The sequence below is a fragment of the Convolutriloba macropyga genome, chromosome 4, assembly GCF_964194025.1.
Source record: "Convolutriloba macropyga chromosome 4, txConMacr16.3, whole genome shotgun sequence".
NCBI classification, from domain to species: domain Eukaryota; kingdom Metazoa; phylum Xenacoelomorpha; order Acoela; family Convolutidae; genus Convolutriloba; species Convolutriloba macropyga.
This window is the reverse complement of record NC_134471.1, coordinates 19457684-19478605: the sequence shown is the minus strand read 5'-3', so window position 1 is coordinate 19478605 and position 20922 is coordinate 19457684. Positions and strand designations below refer to the sequence as shown.

At 35.0% G+C, this 20922-nt stretch overlaps 1 protein-coding gene across 2 annotated transcripts in view; it reads right to left on the bottom strand.

The window, feature by feature from the left end:
* Positions 1–5202: 5202 nt before the first annotated feature.
* LOC142338303 (putative Na(+)/H(+) antiporter nhx-9) overlaps positions 5203–20922 on the bottom strand; it is a 26850-nt gene continuing 11130 nt past the window's right edge. The window contains exons 1-7 of one of the 2 annotated variants that reach the window (XM_075387989.1): positions 18172–18298; positions 17608–17873; positions 14589–14705; positions 12245–12462; positions 10623–11823; positions 5949–6197; positions 5203–5522 (exon numbers count right to left, since the gene is read on the bottom strand). In XM_075387989.1, the coding sequence (XP_075244104.1) occupies positions 5263–5522; positions 5949–6197; positions 10623–11823; positions 12245–12462; positions 14589–14705; positions 17608–17815 (2253 nt within the window). In that variant the 5' untranslated portion in view covers positions 17816–17873; positions 18172–18298 and the 3' untranslated portion in view covers positions 5203–5262. Of the gene's footprint in view, positions 5523–5948; positions 6198–10622; positions 11824–12244; positions 12463–14588; positions 14706–17607; positions 17874–18171; positions 18299–20922 lie in introns of those variants that run through there. The other variant, XM_075387988.1, reaches the window with a different exon arrangement.

Genomic DNA, 20922 nt, shown 5'->3' with positions numbered 1-20922 from the left:
TATCAAGTACTTTTTTCGTATACCACCTAGGTCAAAAACTCTTTCCCCCTCAGACTGCACTCGGACAGTGACACCCCTCACTAGACCCTCAATTCATTTGAATACGTCCTTGACTAGGTTGAAAGCGATTTATTTTGAAACACTATATAGCGCGTTTTTGAGCGCGAAATTTGACAACGTATCAAGTACTTTTTTCGTATACCCCCTAGGTCAAAAATTCTTTACCCCTCAGACTGTACTCGGACAGTGACACTCCTCACTAGACCCTCAATTCATTTGAATAAGTCCTTGACTATGTTGAAAAGCGATTTATGTTGAAACACTATATAGAGCGTTTTTGAGCGCGAAATTTGACAACGTATCAAGTACTTTTTTCGTATACAACCTAGGTCAAAAATTTTTCCCCCTCAGGCTGTACTCGGACAGTGACACTCTTCCCTAGACCCTCAATTCATTTGAATAAGTCCTTGACCAGGTTGAAAAGCGATTTATGTTGAAACACTATATAGCGCGTTTTTGAGCGCGAAATTTGACAACGTATCAAGTACTTTTTTCGTATACCACCTAGGTCAAAAATTCTTTCCCCCTCAGACTGCACTCGGACAGTGACACCCCTCACTAGACCCTCAATTCATTTGACTAAGTCCTTGACTAGGTTGAAAGCGATTTATGTTGAAACACTATATAGCGCGTTTTTGAGCGCGAAATTTGACAACGTATCAAGTACTTTTTTCGTATACCACCTAGGTCAAAAATTCTACCCCCTCAGACTGTACTCGGACAGTGACACTCCTCACTAGACCCTCAATTCATTTGAATAAGTCCTTGACTAGGTTGAAAAGCGATTTATGTTGAAACACTACATAGAGCGAGTTTTTGAGCGCGAAATTTGACAACGTATCAAGTACTTTTTTCGTATACCACCTAGGTCAAAAATTCTTTCCACCTCAGACTGTACTCGGACAGCGACACTCCTCACTAGACCCTCAATTCATTTGAATAGGTCCTTGACTAGGTTGAAAAGCGATTTAGGTTGAAACACTATATAGAGCGTTTTTGAGCGCGAAATTTGACAACGTATCAAGTACTTTTTTCGTATACCACCTAAGTCAAAAATTCTTTCCCCCTCAGACTGTACTCGGACAGTGACACTCCTCCCTAGACCCTCAATTCATTTGAATAAGTCCTTGACCAGGTTGAAAAGCGATTTATGTTGAAACACTATATAGCGCGTTTTTGAGCGCGAAATTTGACAACGTATCAAGTACTTTTTTCGTATACCACCTAGGTCAAAAATTCTTTCCCCCCCAGACTGCACTCGGACAGTGACACCCCTCACTAGTCCCTCAATTCATTTGACTAAGTCCTTGACTAGGTTGAAAGCGATTTATGTTGAAACACTATATAGCGCGTTTTTGAGCGCGAAATTTGACAACGTATCAAGTACTTTTTTCGTATACCACCGAGGTAAAAAATTCTTTCCCCTCAGACTGTACTCGGACAGTGACACTCCTCACTAGACCCTCAATTCATTTGAATAAGTCCTTGACTAGGTTGAAAAGCGATTTATGTTGAAACACTATATAGAGCGTTTTTGAGCGCGAAATTTGACAACGTATCAAGTACTTTTTTCGTATACAACCTAGGTCAAAAATTTTTCCCCCTCAGGCTGTACTCGGACAGTGACACTCTTCCCTAGACCCTCAATTCATTTGAATAAGTCCTTGACTAGGTTGAAAAGCGATTTAAGTTGAAACACTATATAGCGCGTTTTTGAGCGCGAAATTTGACAACGTATCAAGTACTTTTTTCGTATACCACCTAGGTCAAAAATTCTTTCCCCCTCAGACTGTACTCGGACATTTACACTCCTCACTAGACCCTCAATTCATTTGAATAAGTCCTTGACTAGGTTGAAAAGCGATTTATGTTGAAACACTATATAGCGAGTTTTTGAGCGCGAAATTTGACAACGTATCAAGTACTTTTTTCGTATACCACCTAGGTCAAAAAGTCTTTCCCCCTCATGCTGTACTCGGATAGTGACACTTCTCACTAGACCCTCAATTCATTTGAATAAGTCCTTGACTAGGTTGAAAAGCGATTTATGTTGAAACACTATATAGCGCGTTTTTGAGCGCGAAATTTGACAACGTATCAAGTACTTTTTTCGTATACCACCTAGGTCAAAAATTCTTTCCCCCTCAGACTTTACTCGGGACAGTGACACTCCTCACTAGACCCCACCAACATTTTTTGAATGAAAAAACTTCAAGGACATTAACACCAATAGGTATCAACTGAAGGCATCGTAAACGTTTATTAAAATCTCAATAGGAAGATATTTAGACCGCACCATAAATAATCGGAAATTTTTACGACAACAAAACCGTGCTAAATTACCGATAGGATCAGTAACAAAAAAATTCCAAAAAATGTTTGTTTCTCTAAAAATAATTATTTTTAAAAAAAAATGAGAAAGAGATTGAAAGTGTTTTTTGTCTTAAATTAGGTAAATTGAACTTTAAAAAGACATTTGATTGCCTCGAGTTGTCTCTAGTTATTTGTCGGAAATTTAATTTTGAATTCAAAATCTTGCAAGAAACTTGCAAGATTCTTGCAAGATTTCACATTCAAAAGGCGTGTTCAAAAAAAGTCAATTAAGTTCATTTTGCCGATCAAAAAAACTGATATCAGTCATTTCATTTGGGTTTCAGTTAGTTTCAGCCACCAATTACACACAAACAAATTTTCCGGAATTCAAAAACTTGCAAGATTCTTGCAAGTTTTTGAATCCGAGCGAATTTTTTTTCATTGAATTCGGCTTTGTAATTTGTTTAATAAACAAAAGTTTGCTTCAAAGATGTTTCCTAAAACATTTGTACCCCGATTCATTTTTTTTGCCTTGATTGATATCTTGCAAGATTCTTGCAAGAATCTTGCAAGTTTTGAATCAGCTTGCAAGATTCTTGCAAGTTTTAAATTCACTCATGACTACGGAACGGAGAGTACAGTATTATAGAAAGTATAGTAAAAATCAGACAAGATAGAATTAGTATACATAGCCAACAGATTAATGCAACAGTACAAAAATTTGTGCCGTAGATAGGTAGTGAACTAAAACGATGCAATTATATTTTATAGAAACTTCTAAAAAAATCAATTACTCTTACTTTGTGAAAGTGAAATTTGTTGCTAAATTTTATTTAACCAGTCTTAGCTAAGCATTTGGTCTTTATCGACCTCGAAAAAAATTTACCAAAATATGAATTAAATCGAGTGCTAATGAACGCAACAAATGAGGTCAATCACATCAACCTAGTTGAAAAACGACGGGAACAGGTGATTAAAACAGTTCGTGAGAGATTGTAGGTAAAACAAAATAACAAGATAAATCTGGGCGTCAGAAAACAAAAAAGGAGAAAATCAAGAGTACCAAAAAACTCAAAAGTTGCAGCTAAACCAAAAAAGAAAAAATGGCACACTGAGAAACTTTTTATTGTGTCTGATATTAGCATATGTGGTGCCGAAAATCTAGAGGGGTATCTAACAAGGCTGTTTTTCAAACCAGTTGCCCTGGGCATTGCGTAAACATTAGAGTTATCGTTAAACAAATATAGGTTAAATCCAAGCAACACAGCTGGCAGATTGCGAAAAAATAAGTCGCAATTAATTTGTAGATTTGCACTGATTTGCAGCTATAATTGGCAATGTTGTTCACATTTTACCTATTTTTGTTTAACGATAACTTTGAAAGTTAACATAATCTTCAGTGCACTGGATCCTGGATGATGTGTTCATTTCTGGTAAGAGCCCTATCTTAAATTTTCTATAGGCTATTGGTTTGACAAATTCTTGTAGATAAAAGAAAATTGATCAAAAATAGAAATGGCTTCACTTTTTATAAACTGCTGAGATGTTACGTTTTCAATTAAGATTTTGTTTAATTTACTGTGGTTTCAATTATAGGAACATACACTCAGTTGACTCTTCCTTAAAATAATGATAAGAAAAGCCATTTTGAAAATGATGAAATTAATTTTTGAGAGTGAGGTAAATTGCGTGTGACCAAAAAGTTAGTCATGCGAATTAACAAAATTTTTTCTCAATTAATAGTGAAAAATGGTGCCATACACGCAATTTTACATGTCGAAATCAGTCGAAATTGCACGAATGAATAAGGTATGGCAGAGTTCAAGTAACCGTGACGTCATGCCGTCGTAACAAAATTCTTGACTACGAAAAAAATAACATAACAGGACAAGTCCCAAATTGATTTTAAAGACTATTCAGAGGCTAAAAAATTAGACCCAGAAATGACTTGGACTGGATTGTATCGGAAAACCATTAAAAAAACAGTAGGAAAACACGAAACATACTAAAATATCAAAATCAAAATCGAATTTTCGAATTTGAACAAAAACCACTGACAATTTTTTTCCGATCCCTGATTTTTTTTTACTCCACATTAAAATTAGAGTGAAACATTTTCACTACACTAAATTACTCGTTTGTTTGCCCTCCTTCCAGTTGCAGCGTGATCAATAATAATAGCTTCAATTTGACTTGTGTTCAATGTTGAATTCAAAATTATGAAAATATCTGAGCAGATCTTAAAGAAGGCAGCGCCCTAATATAATTCAAATTCTTTGAATTGTAAAAACCAAAGAAATCCAATAACGGCCCCAGATATTGCTTATCTATTGAAAATATTCGTCACAATTAATCTTCTTCGATTTGTAAGAAAAAACAGCGCCCCTATACAAATGAAATTCTCAAAAACCACGGGAAGACCTATAATAACCCCAGCTATCACTTTGCGCTCCCGGACTTGAGTCTCAGTGCTTTTCAGCCCTGAACCAGCACAAGAGTAAAAATTTAATTCAGTTCTGAAACTTTGCATCTCGAGAAAATTTAAAATTTCTTGATATGCAGTTTTCCTTCATTATGATTATATTGAGGTCATACAGTTCGCCCAGGCTAAACTTATCCTGTATAGTCTGAAAATTACTGATACCCCAAAATGAAGTCTGAGCAGTTAAAGCCCATTTAGCTCAGTGGTTACGACTTGCTACGCAAAGTAAATGTTACAACTACCCGCGCGGAAGTTCGAATCGCATATGAAGCAAGACGGATTCAGCGCTGATTTGCTCTGCCACCAACCTCCGGGCTCTTATTTAACTGAGAATTCGTGTCAAAAACTTTTAAGGTACAAATTTTAAACTAATAAAGCGTAAATTACATTTCGAATAATCACACAATTTACAGTTTTGTAGTTTTAGTGGACTTATTTTGGTCTTGCCGCATTCTGGTCAGCTGGGAATTATCTTCGCCCATCATAAATCCGACCTCGCCCTTCACAATGGGCTCAGTTTGTTCACTCTCCGGCCCAATTTCGAAACTCTCTTGTCTCTCCAAAGTGTCAATTCTCTGCGTCAGTTCGCACTGTCCTCTGGAGTCCGTCATCTCTTTGCTGGCTCCACGGGAAAACTTTCTCAGTCTTTGATATGCAGTGGAAGTACCTGGGAGAAAAACCCAAAAAATTAAAATCCTAACCCTTAAATTGCCAATTTCAACTACCCTCCCCCGTGCATAAGAGTGAGTGCATATGGTTTGCAACCCACGGCAACACAATATAGTTTTTTCTACATATAATTGTTTGGATCTATTCTGCCCCCCCCCCCCCCAGAATAGTGAGCATAAATTTTTAAGACCCCCAGGCGCACGTGATATTTTCTTACATAGTAACGTGCTATATAACAACATATAATTTGTAACTGGGGGTCATAAAAACACTTTGCGAAACAGAATAGATCCAATTGTTTTTTTTAAACAATGCATAATTTGTAAGTCGGTGTCTGGGCGATGTCAAAATGTACAAGATTGAAGAAGGCGCGGGGGATGGCAGGGAAGGGGGGTGGGGGGGCGTCTGATTATGAAATTCCTACCAGTCAACTCTGGATGGGTGTCATCCCTCCGTTGCTTTGAACTGGGCTGGAATGCAAATCTTTTCCTCCTTCTGGCAGCTCCGTTCTGTCTAGCAATAGCCCACTCTGCCATCTCTTGCATGTTACTGGTCGAGTCTGGCACGTCATACCTCGAAATGGTGAAGTTTGTCTTCTGTCGCGTAAGAAGTTTCTTCCCAAGGAGAGCTCTGGTTCCTCTGGACGCTTCGCGATTTTTGTCCCAGATTTCATCTAAAATAGAAAAAAAGTTTTAAATTTATTCGGATCTATTCTGTTTTGGCCCTGCAGTGTTTTCTATGCCCCCAGTTACGAATTATATGTTGCTATATAGTACGTTACTATGTAGAAAAATAGCACGTGCGCTTGGGGGCGTAAAAGATATAAGCCAACTAAGCTGGGGGAGGGGTGATTCAGGAGGCAAACAGAATAGATTCTTACGATTCTTACAGTTTAGCTTAAAGGTGAATTATTGAAAAACCTAATGAATTTAAAAATCATATCTAATCTCAACGAAGTATAAAAAACTCGATGTTCCGGTTACGTACTACACCATAAAACCCAGGTTTAGGTCCAGACCCAAATTGAGCTATGATCAGACTATGCAGACTGAAATGACCTCTGATCAGACTTTCCAGACTGAAGTTACCTCTGATCAGACCTTCCAGACCAAAATGATCTCTGATCAGACTTTCCAGGCCAAAATGTCTCTGATCAGACCGAACCTAGACCACTGTCCAGACTATAGTGCGCTTATGATCAGACCCAAATTCAGACCATTGTCCAGAATATAATCAGACTATGATCAGACCATATTCAGACCATGGTCCAGACTCAATTTCAAACCATTGCCCAGACCTTAATCAGACTATGATCAGACTCAAGTGCGCTCAAAATAGTCTGATCAGGGAAAGATTTTAATTATGAACAAATCTTTTAATTTTGCTATAATATATTAATTTCATAAAAACTGGTGTTTGCAGTATTAAAATCATCTAAGGAAAAGCCAATTCTGAAAATATTTCTGTAGCCAATTCTGTAACAGATCGGGTTTTGATCATAGCTCAATTTGGGTCTGGACCAAAACCTGGGACCAACTTGTCTTAATTGATTCGGAGCTTGGAAATCTCTCAAAACCCGATCTGTTACTCTTTCCTGTGACCTGAGACAGCGCTGTACCCCAGTTTATGAGGAAAAAACAGAAATTCCTGTTCACCTATGTCAACCTCATCAAGAGTGAAGTTTTACATTTGGTTGAAATTTCAATTTGTTTCTGGGCAAATCTAAACGCCTCAGGGGGCTAACTGAAAATCTCGAGACTAAAAAAAACCATTCGTTAAAAAATACTCAATACGGTGTTTGTGAATAAACACGGCATATTACTGTATTTTTCTTCACAGTAAATCTGACATGAATTTCAATCTCAAACAAGCAGGATCGGTAATGTGCAACTGCACATAAGGTTCCGACTCCGCTGATCCACAATTTTGGCATAATTGTCTACCAAATGAGGAACAGACAGAAAACCCCAAAAATCAAGTAATTTTTTTAAAGAATGTTGGATGAACGAAAAGATAGCTTCCAAACCAAATAGCTCAGTGGCGTTTAAAATGATGCATTAGATTGATGAGATATGCCAATTTTAAGAAAGCGAGTCAAGACGAAGAGCAATAAACATTAATTACATCAAAAAATTTCTTCCCAGATGGTCGTACCGACAGTGGTGGAGAGCGATTCAACAAAAGCGACATCGCCCCAAAGAGGAAGAGAAGTGGTCAAAGGCGCAAGTCTCTGTGCCATGGACCCTTTTTGGGAAGGGAGTGGCCCGGAAATAGCCGACCCGCGCACCTCCTTAAACAATTCGAAGGCCAAATATGTCGTCTACACGGCCGAGTGTCACGAAACACATCGCCAGATGTACCAGACGACATAGGGGGACCCCAACGGGGTGATTACCCGAGACCAGACCAGACCAGACATCAAAAAATTTAGGTACGTTTTAAAAGACAAAACTTAATAACGGGGTCAAAATAGCGCCAGGTGGAGCTCAAACGAAACAAAACAATTTGCAATCCACCAGAAATGATATGGGAGCAGTCCATAATAAGGCTTGGAGGCTTGGTAACACTCGGATAATAAAAACAAAAACAGAAAAATTAGCATTTTTTTTTAAAAAACAATTAATTTTAAAGTAATGAAAACGATTAGAAATGAACTAAAACACCCCATAGGTTAATGATTACCAAGGTTTTTATACAGATGGGAATTATGAACTTTCGGTATTCATATTATATGCGCTTACAAAAAGAACAACAAACAGAAAATAAACAAAAAATCAGCTAAACTTTACCAGAAAACGCTTTCAAAGCCGTAAAGCCATACTTTGGTCCTGAAAGTATCTTCAATTTCAACTATTGTAAACACCGATAATGTGTTATGTGACCATCCCTTAATGAAATCCGGTAACAAGTAGACAAAAGAAGGCATATTTAAATAATTTTAGTTTTTTTTCGAAAAAAAAATTATTTCCAAAGACTTGAAGGCCATTAATTACAAAATGAAACTATTACATAGGTTCGTTTATTCGAAGGAACCGTCGAAACCTGCAATTATCCAGAATAAGTCTAAGGTCTACAAAAAGAACGTAAAATATGACAAAAAACAAAAATTTATTATTTTTTTTTGTGAAAAACCCGTGTCGAAGACAGTAAAGTCAGAAAGAATTCTTCAAAAACATTAGACTTTGCGACACCAATCCATCTGATAGCTTTCTTTGACAAAAATATTGTCATAATTGGCCTTTATTAACGAGGTTAGGTAACAAACAGACAATGAAAGGAACAAAAGTGCGGAAATACAACTTTTTTTTTCATTTTGGAAAACAATTGTTTTTAAAGTCAAGAAAGCCATCAGCTACCTGCTAATACCAGAATAACGGCAAATCTGTCTTTCCATGAAAAACCAATAATACCGGGTCACTGTACAGGAAATTTCATACGACTAAAAAGACAAAGTAAAAACGACAGTTGAAAACAAATTTAAAAAAAATCAATTAAACTCTTCGAGAAAGTGTTGTCGAAGCCAAAAAAACCAGTGTCTATGTCCTTAAAGATTTTAATATTAATAATTGTGCCTTAATTTGAATGCCAATATGTGATATATGAACTGTCAATAACGTGATAAAACTAGGAGTTGTGAAAAATTTGAAAAAAAAAATAGAAAATGTAAAATCTAGTAGTGACAAAAGCCAGAAAGCCATAACTTAAGATGTAAAACCGCAATAAGATTGAAATTGAAATCGATAGAAACAAAAAACATTCTTTCATTGCTGACACTAAGCTACAAATTGGCCAAATTAAAAGAAAAATGTAGGCGAAATTCAATAAGCAATTATTCATTTAAAAATCAAATATTTTAAAAACTCAAAACGACCATAAGCTTTCAAGTTATAAACAAAAAACAGTAATTTGAAGCAAATTAGGAAATTATTTGCACCTATAACTGGTGAGCTTTGACTTGAAATGTTCGGTAACTTAATTAAAATATAAAAAAGATCTAAATTTTTTAATAAAAACTATCGACTGATTACAGTCCGAATTATTTTTGGATAGTAACAGTCCAAGATTGCTCCAACACTAGCTCTTTTAATGCTGTTCGTCCATTGAGAACCCTTAATTCTTAGAATTACATAGAAATAGATTTTTTGTTAGATAAAAAATTAAAAACAATTGCTGCGCTTTTGATAATCAACGAGGAAAGTTAGCAAAAAACGGCAATTTTTTAATTAAGGAGCACTCGCAAAAGATGCTGAAGTAGAAATAGCCCCCTTTTTAGTCTACAAAGATTTTGTTAGTGGTGTTTTTGTGTGTACTTCCTGCAAATTGAATCAAAGTGGACTAAAGAAACTTATTTCGTGCTGTTTTTGATGAAAAAGTCTGAATTTTGAAAGATTTAGCCAGAATTTTTAACAAAAAATTAAACAAAAATAGCCGATATTATTTTTTGCCTTTCCTAAAAACTGCGGCTAAATACTTTCTTAGAAAAATTTAACAAACTTTACCAAAATAAGTAAAAAATTCCGGAAATTGTGAATAAAATCAACGGAATTATCTCTATTTTCTCAAAAATTTAAACAACAATAACTCCCTGTAAGAAACGAAAATAAAAAAATTCTTTGATTTCATATTCTAGGCTGGACAAGCTTTCTAATGATACCAGTCTCAACTCTCTACGATAAATATACCGATCGGCCAAAATTGTCTGAACAAAAAAACCCATTTTAGTATATAGTACCTAAAGAGGGGTCGGAACAATTACAACAAAATTCAATTGGCATCAATTTTTATTAAATACCGTGACAACTATTTACGGCCTATTTTACCCAAAAGGTGGAAGAAAACTTGTTTTATTTTTGTGCCTTCAACATCTATTCTGAAAGTAGGGAGTACTGGCGAAATTCTGTCCTGATTTTCACCGTAGGTACTTTTGTTATTGTCCTAAAATTGAGAGGAATTGACATTCTATAGATTTTCAGTCAAAATTAAGTAAAAAAATTTTAAGGCAATCGAAATTTTACTAAAAATATTTTTCAAAAACAGGTAGTTCAATATGTAGTATTGCCATAAGCTCGTTTGTTTTTTTGTTAATAATTGTACTAACCTTCTTTTTCGTCAGTGAGACATAAGTGAACTGAAGGTTCTGAAATACTGGAATTAGGCGACGCAGGACCTTCACTCACGTTCTCCTCACTTTCACTCAAATTCTTCTCGTCATCTTCAGTCACAACGTTCAAGTTCGAGGACGAATTTCGTTTCTTCGTGATTGAAGAAATTTGTTCATTTATTTCATACTTTGTAAACGACTGCATTAAATCCATTTCACTCGTGTCCGGTTTCACACGTAATAAATACGGTTTTAAAAAATGATTATTGAACTTTTTGCAGTTTTCTCGAAACCAATTATCGCCATGCATTCCGGCAATTTGTTCCAAACCGTTCATAGTATGATCCAGAACCCGAAGCGCCATAATTTCCATTAACTTTTTGTCGTGATTGCTCGACCTTTTAATTTGGAATAGCTTAACCAAAGGTTTGATTGTAATTCCCTGAACGAAAACTGTGAAAAATATTACAATCAATGTAGTCGCTTCAAGCGTATCCTTTTTCGTAGCAGTAACAATATCAAATTCGAGCGACGCTGCCAGGCAAAAAGCAACAGCCCCGCGAATGCCCCCATACGCCATAATAAACTGCTGGGCAAAATCAAGTCTGGTCGTTCGTCTAAAGTTAGCAAAAAAGGTTAACAAATATGTACCCACAAAGCGACAAAGTAAACAAGCGACCAAAGTCATTGATAGAAATCCCCAATCGACATTTTTAATCTTAGAAATTGTTGCCAAGCCGAGAAATAGAAATATAATTGATTCCGAAATGGATGCCATCATTTTTAAGAAGTATTTTACAGTAGTGTGACTTTTATGTGAAATGTTTCTTTCAACATATTGTGACATTAGCATACCACACGTAACAATCGCCAAAATTCCCGAAAAATGGAACAATTCGGCTATGAGATACGATATGTAACCGATTCCGAAGACGTATATTGGCTCCAATGTGCGCACGTGATCTGTGAATTTTGATGTGAACGATGCCAGTAAGCCGAAAACGGCCCCGATTCCCACACCGCCGATAGAAACACAGAAAAAATTGGCCAAAGCGCTGGCAAAGTGTTCCACTTTAAGATTTTCCTCTCCGATTCGGGAAAAGTTTTCCATCATGTGGTAGAGAACAACTGTGATTGCGTCGTTTAGAAGTGATTCTCCGAAAACTAAGATGTACAGGACTTCGTTCACGTGGATTTCCTAAAAATTACACCGTGATTAGGAATTGGTTCAAATTTCAAAGTAATCAACAATAACAATCAAACAAGTTGCATCAAATTTTGAAGCTGTTTTGTTTATTCTAGAAAATTGATATCTTCACATTGCGTTTAAGCTGCGTACACAGTTGTTTGTTGTTTGCAGTAATGTCATTTGTTTTTCTGCCTTTTTGTTGGTGTCCAGTATGGACAGCCAAACTGAGAAGTCCAAAAATTTTAAAAGTGGGTCAAACAGTACTTATAAGTTCTTATCGCCGTTTTTTAAACATAAATTTTACTAGACTAGATTTGGTAAGGATAACGCGATTATTAGATTATCTAAATAAGTCTGAAATCGTAATTGTACCAAAACACATGCTATATTTTAGGGCTATAATAAGAAAGACCCAAAGCCCAACAAGTACCTCAAACACAGCAAGAACAGCGACCGGGTCCACGGCTGAAATTAGGGAACTGAATAGGAAACAGACTAGGACTGTAACATCCTCACTGTACCATCCGAACACGTGACCTGCATAGAGCATCAGTCCAATTGAAATGGTGTTCCACAGGGTGCCGAACAGTGCGTACAGAAGAATGGTGCCAAGGTTCTCGAAGAAGAGACGAACAGGCATGAAGTAACCTTAAATCCCAGATTGCCAAATTTAGACAAAAATTTAGACGAAAATTTATTAAGAACTATACGGCACCTTTCATTAAAATTTTGGATAATTTGAAGAAACGAATAATTAATTTTTGAACAGAGAAATATATATATATATATATATATATATATATATATATATATATATATATATATATATATATATATATATATATATATATATATAAATATAATATAATATAATATAAAATAACTTTCGTTGAGTTCATACAGGGTCATCTGATTCCCTGTAATCATACAAGGTCATATATGATTTGTATGGTTTCTTAGTAATCATAAAAAGATCATAAAAGAATTCAAACTTAGAAACACTACGAAATACGTTATGATTTGTATGACATCATATATGATCCATGTATGAAACCAAGGAAGTGGCGACCCGGGTAAAAAATAATTGAATTCGATTTGATTAAAAACAATTTTTCGAAAATTTATTTTAAAAAAACGGAAAAAGAAAATTTTGAATTTTATGATACTCCTATGTCGCGCAGTGATAGCCTTGAACAGTGATTTCATCTAATGGAAGAAGTCCAGAATGGCTGGGATAAATTTTCAAAAATTGTATTCTTTTTACTTATATCTCCTATACTATTCCCGGGTGCGCAAAATTTTTTCGGCTATGCAGATCTTCGACTATCTGACATGCCACCCATTCCAGAGATCCCTTTCTTCTCTTCCAAGGTTGAGGTCCAGCCCCAAATTTTTGTCTGATCAGACTTTCCAGACCGAAATTATCTCTGATCAGTCTTACCAGATGGACATTAACCCTGATCAGACTTTCCAGACCCAAGTAACCTCTGATCAGACTTTCCAGACACAAAGGGTCTCTGATCAGACTTTTCAGACCAAAGACGTTCTGATAATATCATCTTCAGACCATGGTCTAGACTCAAATTCAGACCATTGCCCAGACCTTGATCAAACTATGATCAGACTCAAGTGCGCTCGAAGAGGTTATGATCAGACCCAGATGCGCTCGAAGCATTTATGGTCAGACCCAGTTGCGCTTGCAGCCATATATGATCAGACTGAAGCTCTCTCGAAACCGGCTCTGATCAGACTCTAGTGCGCTCGAAATAGTCTGATCAGAGAAAGATATTACTTATGAACAAATCTCTTAATTTTGCTATAATATATTCATTTCATAAAAATTGATGTTCGCAGTATTTTATTCATCTAAGGAAAGTTCAATTATAAAGGTATTGCAAAAGAAGACAAAACCCAACTGATGAGAACAAAGTTTATTTAGTGTACCGTTTAGTGTATATTTCTGACTCAATGGATGAGTTTAGACAGCTTTCCATAAGAAACATCGTTGTCTGCAGTTGATCAAAATTTCCTCTGAAGGGGACCGGCCTTTGCTATCAACTGGACTCCTTTTTCTGATTAGAGCTATTGGACTTTAGATGAGTTTCTAATCAGAACGCTGCTTTATTGTTGCCTCTTGGCAGGGCCAACATTTCTCAGTAAAAAAAGTAAAAAAAAAAACAAAAAATGAAACAAATAGGGCGCTCAAAATGGTCTCTGATCAGACCCAATTGCGTTCGAAAACATTTCTGATCAGACCCAAGCGCGCTCGAAGAGGTTATGATCAGACCCAATTGCGCTCGAAGTTGCCTCTGATCAGACCCAAGTACGCTCGAAGAGGTTATGATCAGACCCAATTGCGTTCGAAGTTGCCTCGGATCAGACCCAAGTGCGCTCGAATCCGCCTATGATCAGACTTTTCAGACCAAATTGACCTCTGATCAGACCATCACCAGACCATCGTCCAGACTGTAGTGCACTCGAACTTCCATCCAGACCCTGTAATTTCGGTCTGGGAACACACGGGTGTGCGCTCTGCTGGGTCTGATCAGAAACCAATTTGGGTCTGGACCGCAACCTGGGTTGTCCTATTCTTGAAATGGTGTTATTATTTAAACAACTATTAAAGTGAGACGAAAGTTCGTCCCGACGATTGGGTTAAGCGATATTTGTAATTGTCAAGCGAGATTTGGCGAGAAATAGCAAAAAAGTGGAAAAATTAGCTCCTTTTTGCTCCTAGCTAAAATTTTACTCGATTTTTCAGGAATTTGGAGTACCTGCATCGAAGACAATGGGAGGCAGTAGGAACATGAAGAAGAGAGTAGAGTCCAACTGGATGTAAGAGTGTTCCAGGTCAGCTCCTGCCACGTAAGCACATGCACCAATCCCAATTCCTAAACACATGTACAAAAGTTTAAGCAATCTTAGTCATTATGATACAACAGCAATGTGTAACCCGGATCGAGGTTTTTGGGTGAAATTTTGTAAGAAATGTGGTGATTGCGGTGAATGCGATGAAAAAATATTTCACCGCATTTCACCACATTTCTTAGAAAAATTCACCCTGAAATTCACCGCATTTGTTTTCCAACTTTTACTTAAATTCACAAGAAATATATAACAACAATAACAACAAACATTAATTACATCCAAATTTTATGTCGACTTCTTTACAAAAAAAACTTATTAACAAGGTCAAAACAGCGTCAGATAAAACTTAAACTAAGCAAAACAATTGGTACGCCACTAGAAAAGATATTGGACCACTCCATAATAAAACTCGTGAACAGTTCGACAAAAGAACAAAAAAAACAGCAAAGTAAAAAAAATTGGCTTATATTTCCAGAAACAATTAATTTCAAAGTAATGAAAACAATTATATAGCAATTGAAAACATCCAATTCGTTTATTATCACATACGCTTTTATGGGAGGGCCTTAAAACCCCTCATTAATATATTTTTTATGCGGTTACAAAAAGAACGACAAACCGAGACAACAAACAAAAATTCAATTACAACTTGTGAGAAAAGCTTTCGGAGCCGTCCGGCCATAATTTGCCCCTCAAAATATGTTCAATTTAGCCTTCTCCAGACTTTAACAATTCGGTATGCAACTTCCCATTAATAATAACAGGTAACAAGTAGACAAAAAAGAGAAGGTGGCAAAATTAAGTAATACTTTTGTATTTTTCGAAAACAATTGTTTTCAAAGTCATGAAAGCCATTAGCTAAAGAATGAAAAAATTGAATAAGTTCTTTTATTTGTCCAAACGAAGTGCTTGCAATCTGTAAATTTTCAGAATATGTCTTACGTATATAAAAAGAACATCAAACATAGACAAAAATCAAAAATTAGTTCACCTTTTTGCGAAAAATCCCGTGTCGATGCTAGTTAAGTCATAACTATTTCTTTAAAAAACATTAAACTTTGTGAATCTGCAGCTACCTTCAACAACAATAGTGTCATATTTGTCCTCTATCTAAGAAAACTATGTAAAAATAGACAAAAAAAGAACAAAGAACTTAAAAATTGTTTTTTTTTTATAATTTTTGAAAATAAATGTTTTAAAAGTCATGAAAGCCATCAACTATCTGTTCAAATCAGAGTTTTAGGCTCATTTATACCTCTATAAAAAGTCAATGAGACCTGTCACTATCCAGGATAAATCAAACGACCAAAAATGCAAAGTAAAAAATTCCAATAAATTCTTCCATAAAGGAGTGCCGAAGCCGTTAAAATTATAATCTATGCTTTTAAAGACTTCTATATGTTCAATTGTGCCTTATTGTGAACGCCAAAAAACGAATTTGTGAACTGTCAATAATGTGATAATATGACAAATCGAGAAAAAGAACGAGAAAAATGGGCCAATGCCTAAAAAAAATTGTGAAATCTAGTGGTATCAAAGTCAGAAATCCTTTATGTAACGAGTAAAACCGGAAACTAAATTTGGTTTCAAATCAGTGGAAAAAGCATTTTTTCTTTGCTGACACTAAGTTACAAGTTAATAAGAGACATTTAGAGAACAGTAGTGGCAAAGTTTAATAAGCCATTGTTTAGTTAAACATCAAATACTTTTAAAAGTAAAAACTACTATAATCTATCGAGTAAAGAAACAAGATGCTTTTTTGGAAATGCTTAGGAAGCCAATTGAACCCATCAACGTTGAGCTTTGATGTGAATTGTTCTTTCTTTAATTAACATAAAAAAAAGATGGAATTTGTTGTTTATAAAGAGACCGACTGATTACAATCCGAATTATTTTTGGATTGTAACAGTCATAGGTTTGACCACAGCCGGCCTTGAAATTGTTTTTCGTCCTTTAAGAACACACAAATGTTTCGGACGTTGTTGATCTAGATAATTTTTGAGTTAAAAGATCAAAATTAAATGCATTTTTGATGGTCATAGAGTAAAATTGGCAAAAAAACGGCAGAATTTCAATTCCCTACTACTCCCAATGGAAGTAAAATTAGCTTATAAAATTATGAGTAAAATTAGTTTATAAAGATTGTATTAATTGTTTTTGGGTGTGCACTTCCGTCAAACTTAATCAAAGTTCACTAAAGAAGCTTTTTAAAAAACCTGAATTCTGAAATGTTTAGCCAAAATTTTAGCCTAAAAATTAAGTCAAAATAGTCAACAATAAAAACATTTATAATGTTAACAATTTTTAAGTATTATAGCAAAATTCCAGAAAATTTGAATAATGATAACGCAAATCGGTCTAATATTCAATCGCTCTAGAAAACGGAATTCAGAAAGATCTTTTTAATTCCATTTATGATATCACTCACAACTCTCTACTAGGAATATATGGATCGGTCAAAATCGACTAAACAAAAAAAATCATTTGAGTATATATTTCCTCCCCCCTCAAGAGGGGTCGGAACAATGATCTGCAAATAGCAGAAATCCTTTGAATTCTGAATAGTTTCTCAATCTGAAGAAAGAAATCAAATAAAGTGTTGTTTTGATAATGTTGATAATGTGTGCATCCACCCTAATAATGAACATTAGGTACAGTAGATACAAATAAACAGCAATGATTAAATTCAATAATTCAAATATGTCGGATCAAGTCAGTTTCTCGTAATCAAATTGGTCGGAACAATTAATTCACACTTATAAATGATACAACTTTTCGCTCGTTTCTCGTTATTGTTATTTTGTGTTGTGCAACCCAAGCGAATCTGTTTATGATAACATAATATGTAGCAATATAATGGCATATTTCTTATAACCGAGAGGGGTAGGAGCAGGGGTTAAGGATTCTGATTAACATAAAAAATACCCAGCACAACGAGCAGACAGCTTTCGGGTACCATTTTGGACACTCTCTCCGAGTAGTGGAACACAGTTTTAATGTAGGCAACGAGTACTACCCAAGAGGCTACCATCAATGGCAGTTGAACATGGGAAAGGTCGAAGGAGGCTATTGGGTAGCTGCCGACCGATCCATTCACATTCGGGTCGAAATCTGAGTCGTCTCCGTGACCCATATTGCCTTTCGTTCACTCACTCAATTCGATTCAAATTTTTCGAAATAGTTTATCAAATCTAAACAGAATGAACAAGTGATGCAATAAAATATATGCAGAGATTTGCGAATTTTAATCTGCCACAATTATTAACATAAAAAGTGATAATTTTTTGTGTCATAAACAGATAATGTTTAAGATAATGTATAAATTATTTGGAGTGCATAGTCGTAATTTTTTCACAAAAGGAATGAGAATTTTGAAAAATTATGGTTAAAAAATCTAATGGAAGATTTATTTTCGTTGAGTGCACAAGTATGCTTATAGAAGTAAACTATATACCAAGAAAAAATATTAAGAAAGTTGAAAGAAATAACCTTTATAACCGAAGCCATAAAACGAGGCGATTTTTGGTGCAGCGAAAATTAGTATTAAATTCACAAGCAAGACATGATTACTAATCAGAATGACTAATTCACGTCTAAGAACAACTTCATTTTACGCAGTCTGATTAAAATATATTTGCAAGTTTTATTGAAAGACAACTGCAAAAATTGAACTGGTACGCAAATCGGCGTGTGAATAATTGAAAAGTTCAGCTCAATTTTTCAAAGTTCGTCAGTTTAATTGGCGCATATTTCAAGATTTAAATCTAAGTTTTGAAAAGTCTAGAATGAATGACTATCAATTTGATTTAAATTAGTTAAAATGTCTGATCAAAATCAAATAAATTTTGAGTCGGTTTTGGAGCCTTTCGGGCGCTATACAATATGTGCTGTAAGGATTAAGTTTCAAATAAAATCCACAAAGCACGAAATAACAAGGGATTGAATTATAAATTAATAAACGATACTTATTGACATTTTGGTGGGTTATGCAGGAAATGTGACTCATCCACGGCGTGATTGAATCTAATACCTATGGAGAGGTTCTCGTCTTTGGGTCTCACTGTTTTGAACGACAGAGTAGGGAGGGTGGGGCTGGGTTATCTTAATTCAGTTCGAAAACATCCATCCAAAAAAATCATCGCAGGATTTCAAATAATTGGAAACTTAAAACATTTTTTATAATTTTTTTATAATAATTTATAATAACTAAAACTTTTTTTACAATAACTAAAACTTTTTTTATAATTTGAAATTTCTAATTTGAAAATTTAGCCCCTATATTTTTATAGGAAGACATTTTTTAGTTGTGCTGATTGAGCGTAATCAATTTGTCCAACAAGGAGGCTCGCTAATGTGCCTGTGCACATAATTATCCAACATTTTTGCTCAGAGAAAAGTCAGTCTTCCGAAACAATTGTTGCATAATTTATGAACTGAATATCTTCTGATTATTTAAAGATCTAAATTGAATTCCAGAAGTTTCGGATGCAAAACTAAGCGACAATGCAGCAAAAGGGAATCAATAATTTCATTGCCTCCTAGTCCCACCCAATGAGCGGAGAGACTGAATTTAACTACCAAACAACAAGATCAGGGTTGTCATGAGGACTAGACTGCAACATTGGAAACCCGATTGTGTGGGTTACAATTCGAAGATGAGTCCAAATGACAATTTGCTCTGTTCTTGATTTGAACTGATGAGAGTTTCGCGATTAACTAAGATTCCATAAAGAGACGTCTAACTAAGGAAAACTACTTCTACAATCCAAAATATTTGCCCGTCTCTTTAAAATGGTGCAATCACGTTTTTGGACCCTTTGATTTCACACTGAAGTGGTGGTTTCCTTAACCATGTTTTGATAAAGGCAGTAACAAGCAAGTAATTTTAAAGCATGACTTTTCAAATTGCTGTTAAACTGGAGTGAAAATTTCGCGTACAAAAAATATTCAGAAAAATGTTATATCTTTTTGCGATAAATTTTTGTTAATTCTCATCGATAGTCTCAACGATAAAGGGTTCCTAAAGTGGCAATAAAAAAAACTTTAGGTATACAGTTGACTGTTCCAGGTTTTTACAGCTTTAACTCTTATTATCTTTGAATTTTTAACACTTGAATGTATTTTTTCCTCGTCTTATGGCTTAGTATAATTGATCACAGGCCCTATTGCATTCATAATGAGTCATAATTAACAATCCCACTTTGGTCTTCAGTTTGTTGAATAGGGTTTTTATAACTTAGGCTCTGATAAACTCGGGCGGACCGATAGTTTTTTTTTAAAAAAACTGATAGAGTGATAGTTTTTTAAAAACATTAAGTTTCGAGATTTGAGGTTTTTTTCGTGTCGAACACTCTAGCCTCATTAATGAGAGGTCTCACTATTTCTTATGCGATTGGAACATCCACTTCGAGATTTGAGTTGATAGTTTAAAGGTTTTAAAAAATTCGCTCTATTCAAGCGGTGTTTTTTGATCTCTCAATCTCATTAATAACAGGTACAATTGATAAAATCTATATTGCCGCCCGGAAGTTCATTATTTGGAAGAGATTAACTGCAACCTAAATTAAAACCTTCGTCTAAAAACGAGAAAAAGAAACAAAAAGGTAGACAAAAGGAAATTCTCTTACTTTTATTATGCAATCTATTTAAAAAAAGATGAGTTTAATAAAACAACAATATATAGCAATTGACTTTGGTTATAACTTTTAAAGGAGAAAAGAGACCACCTAGTTTTGTTGAAAGGTTCGAAATTGCAGAGACTTTAAAAGAAAAGACAGTCTTTCAGAAAATGATTGAGAAAGTAAGCATTCAATTGGAAGAAAATACTTAACTCAAAAATACAACAAACTTATCTCAAGTTAAATTATTCATTACTTACGAACTGAGTGTGCTGTTGCCTGCCTTACTAGTTAAAAAAAAATTTTCGACGAGAAATGTGAAATTTGGCGATTAAATGTAAAAGATTTTTTTGATGGTTATGAAATATTCTTAAATTTGTTGCTTTCATCATGAACCTAAACTCATCAATTGTTACTGATAAAAAAGAAAAGTTAAATGGCGACTTTTTCTTCATTTTTGGTTTAAAATTGGTATAAAATGATAGATTCTCAAAAAACTTGTAATAAAATTTTCAAAAACTTGACTCTGTACACACTCAGCAGTAATTAGGAAGAGTAATAAATGCCTGGTTCTGCAATATAAAGTTAACGATAACTCTCAAAGTTTTTTTGTGGTACAGAA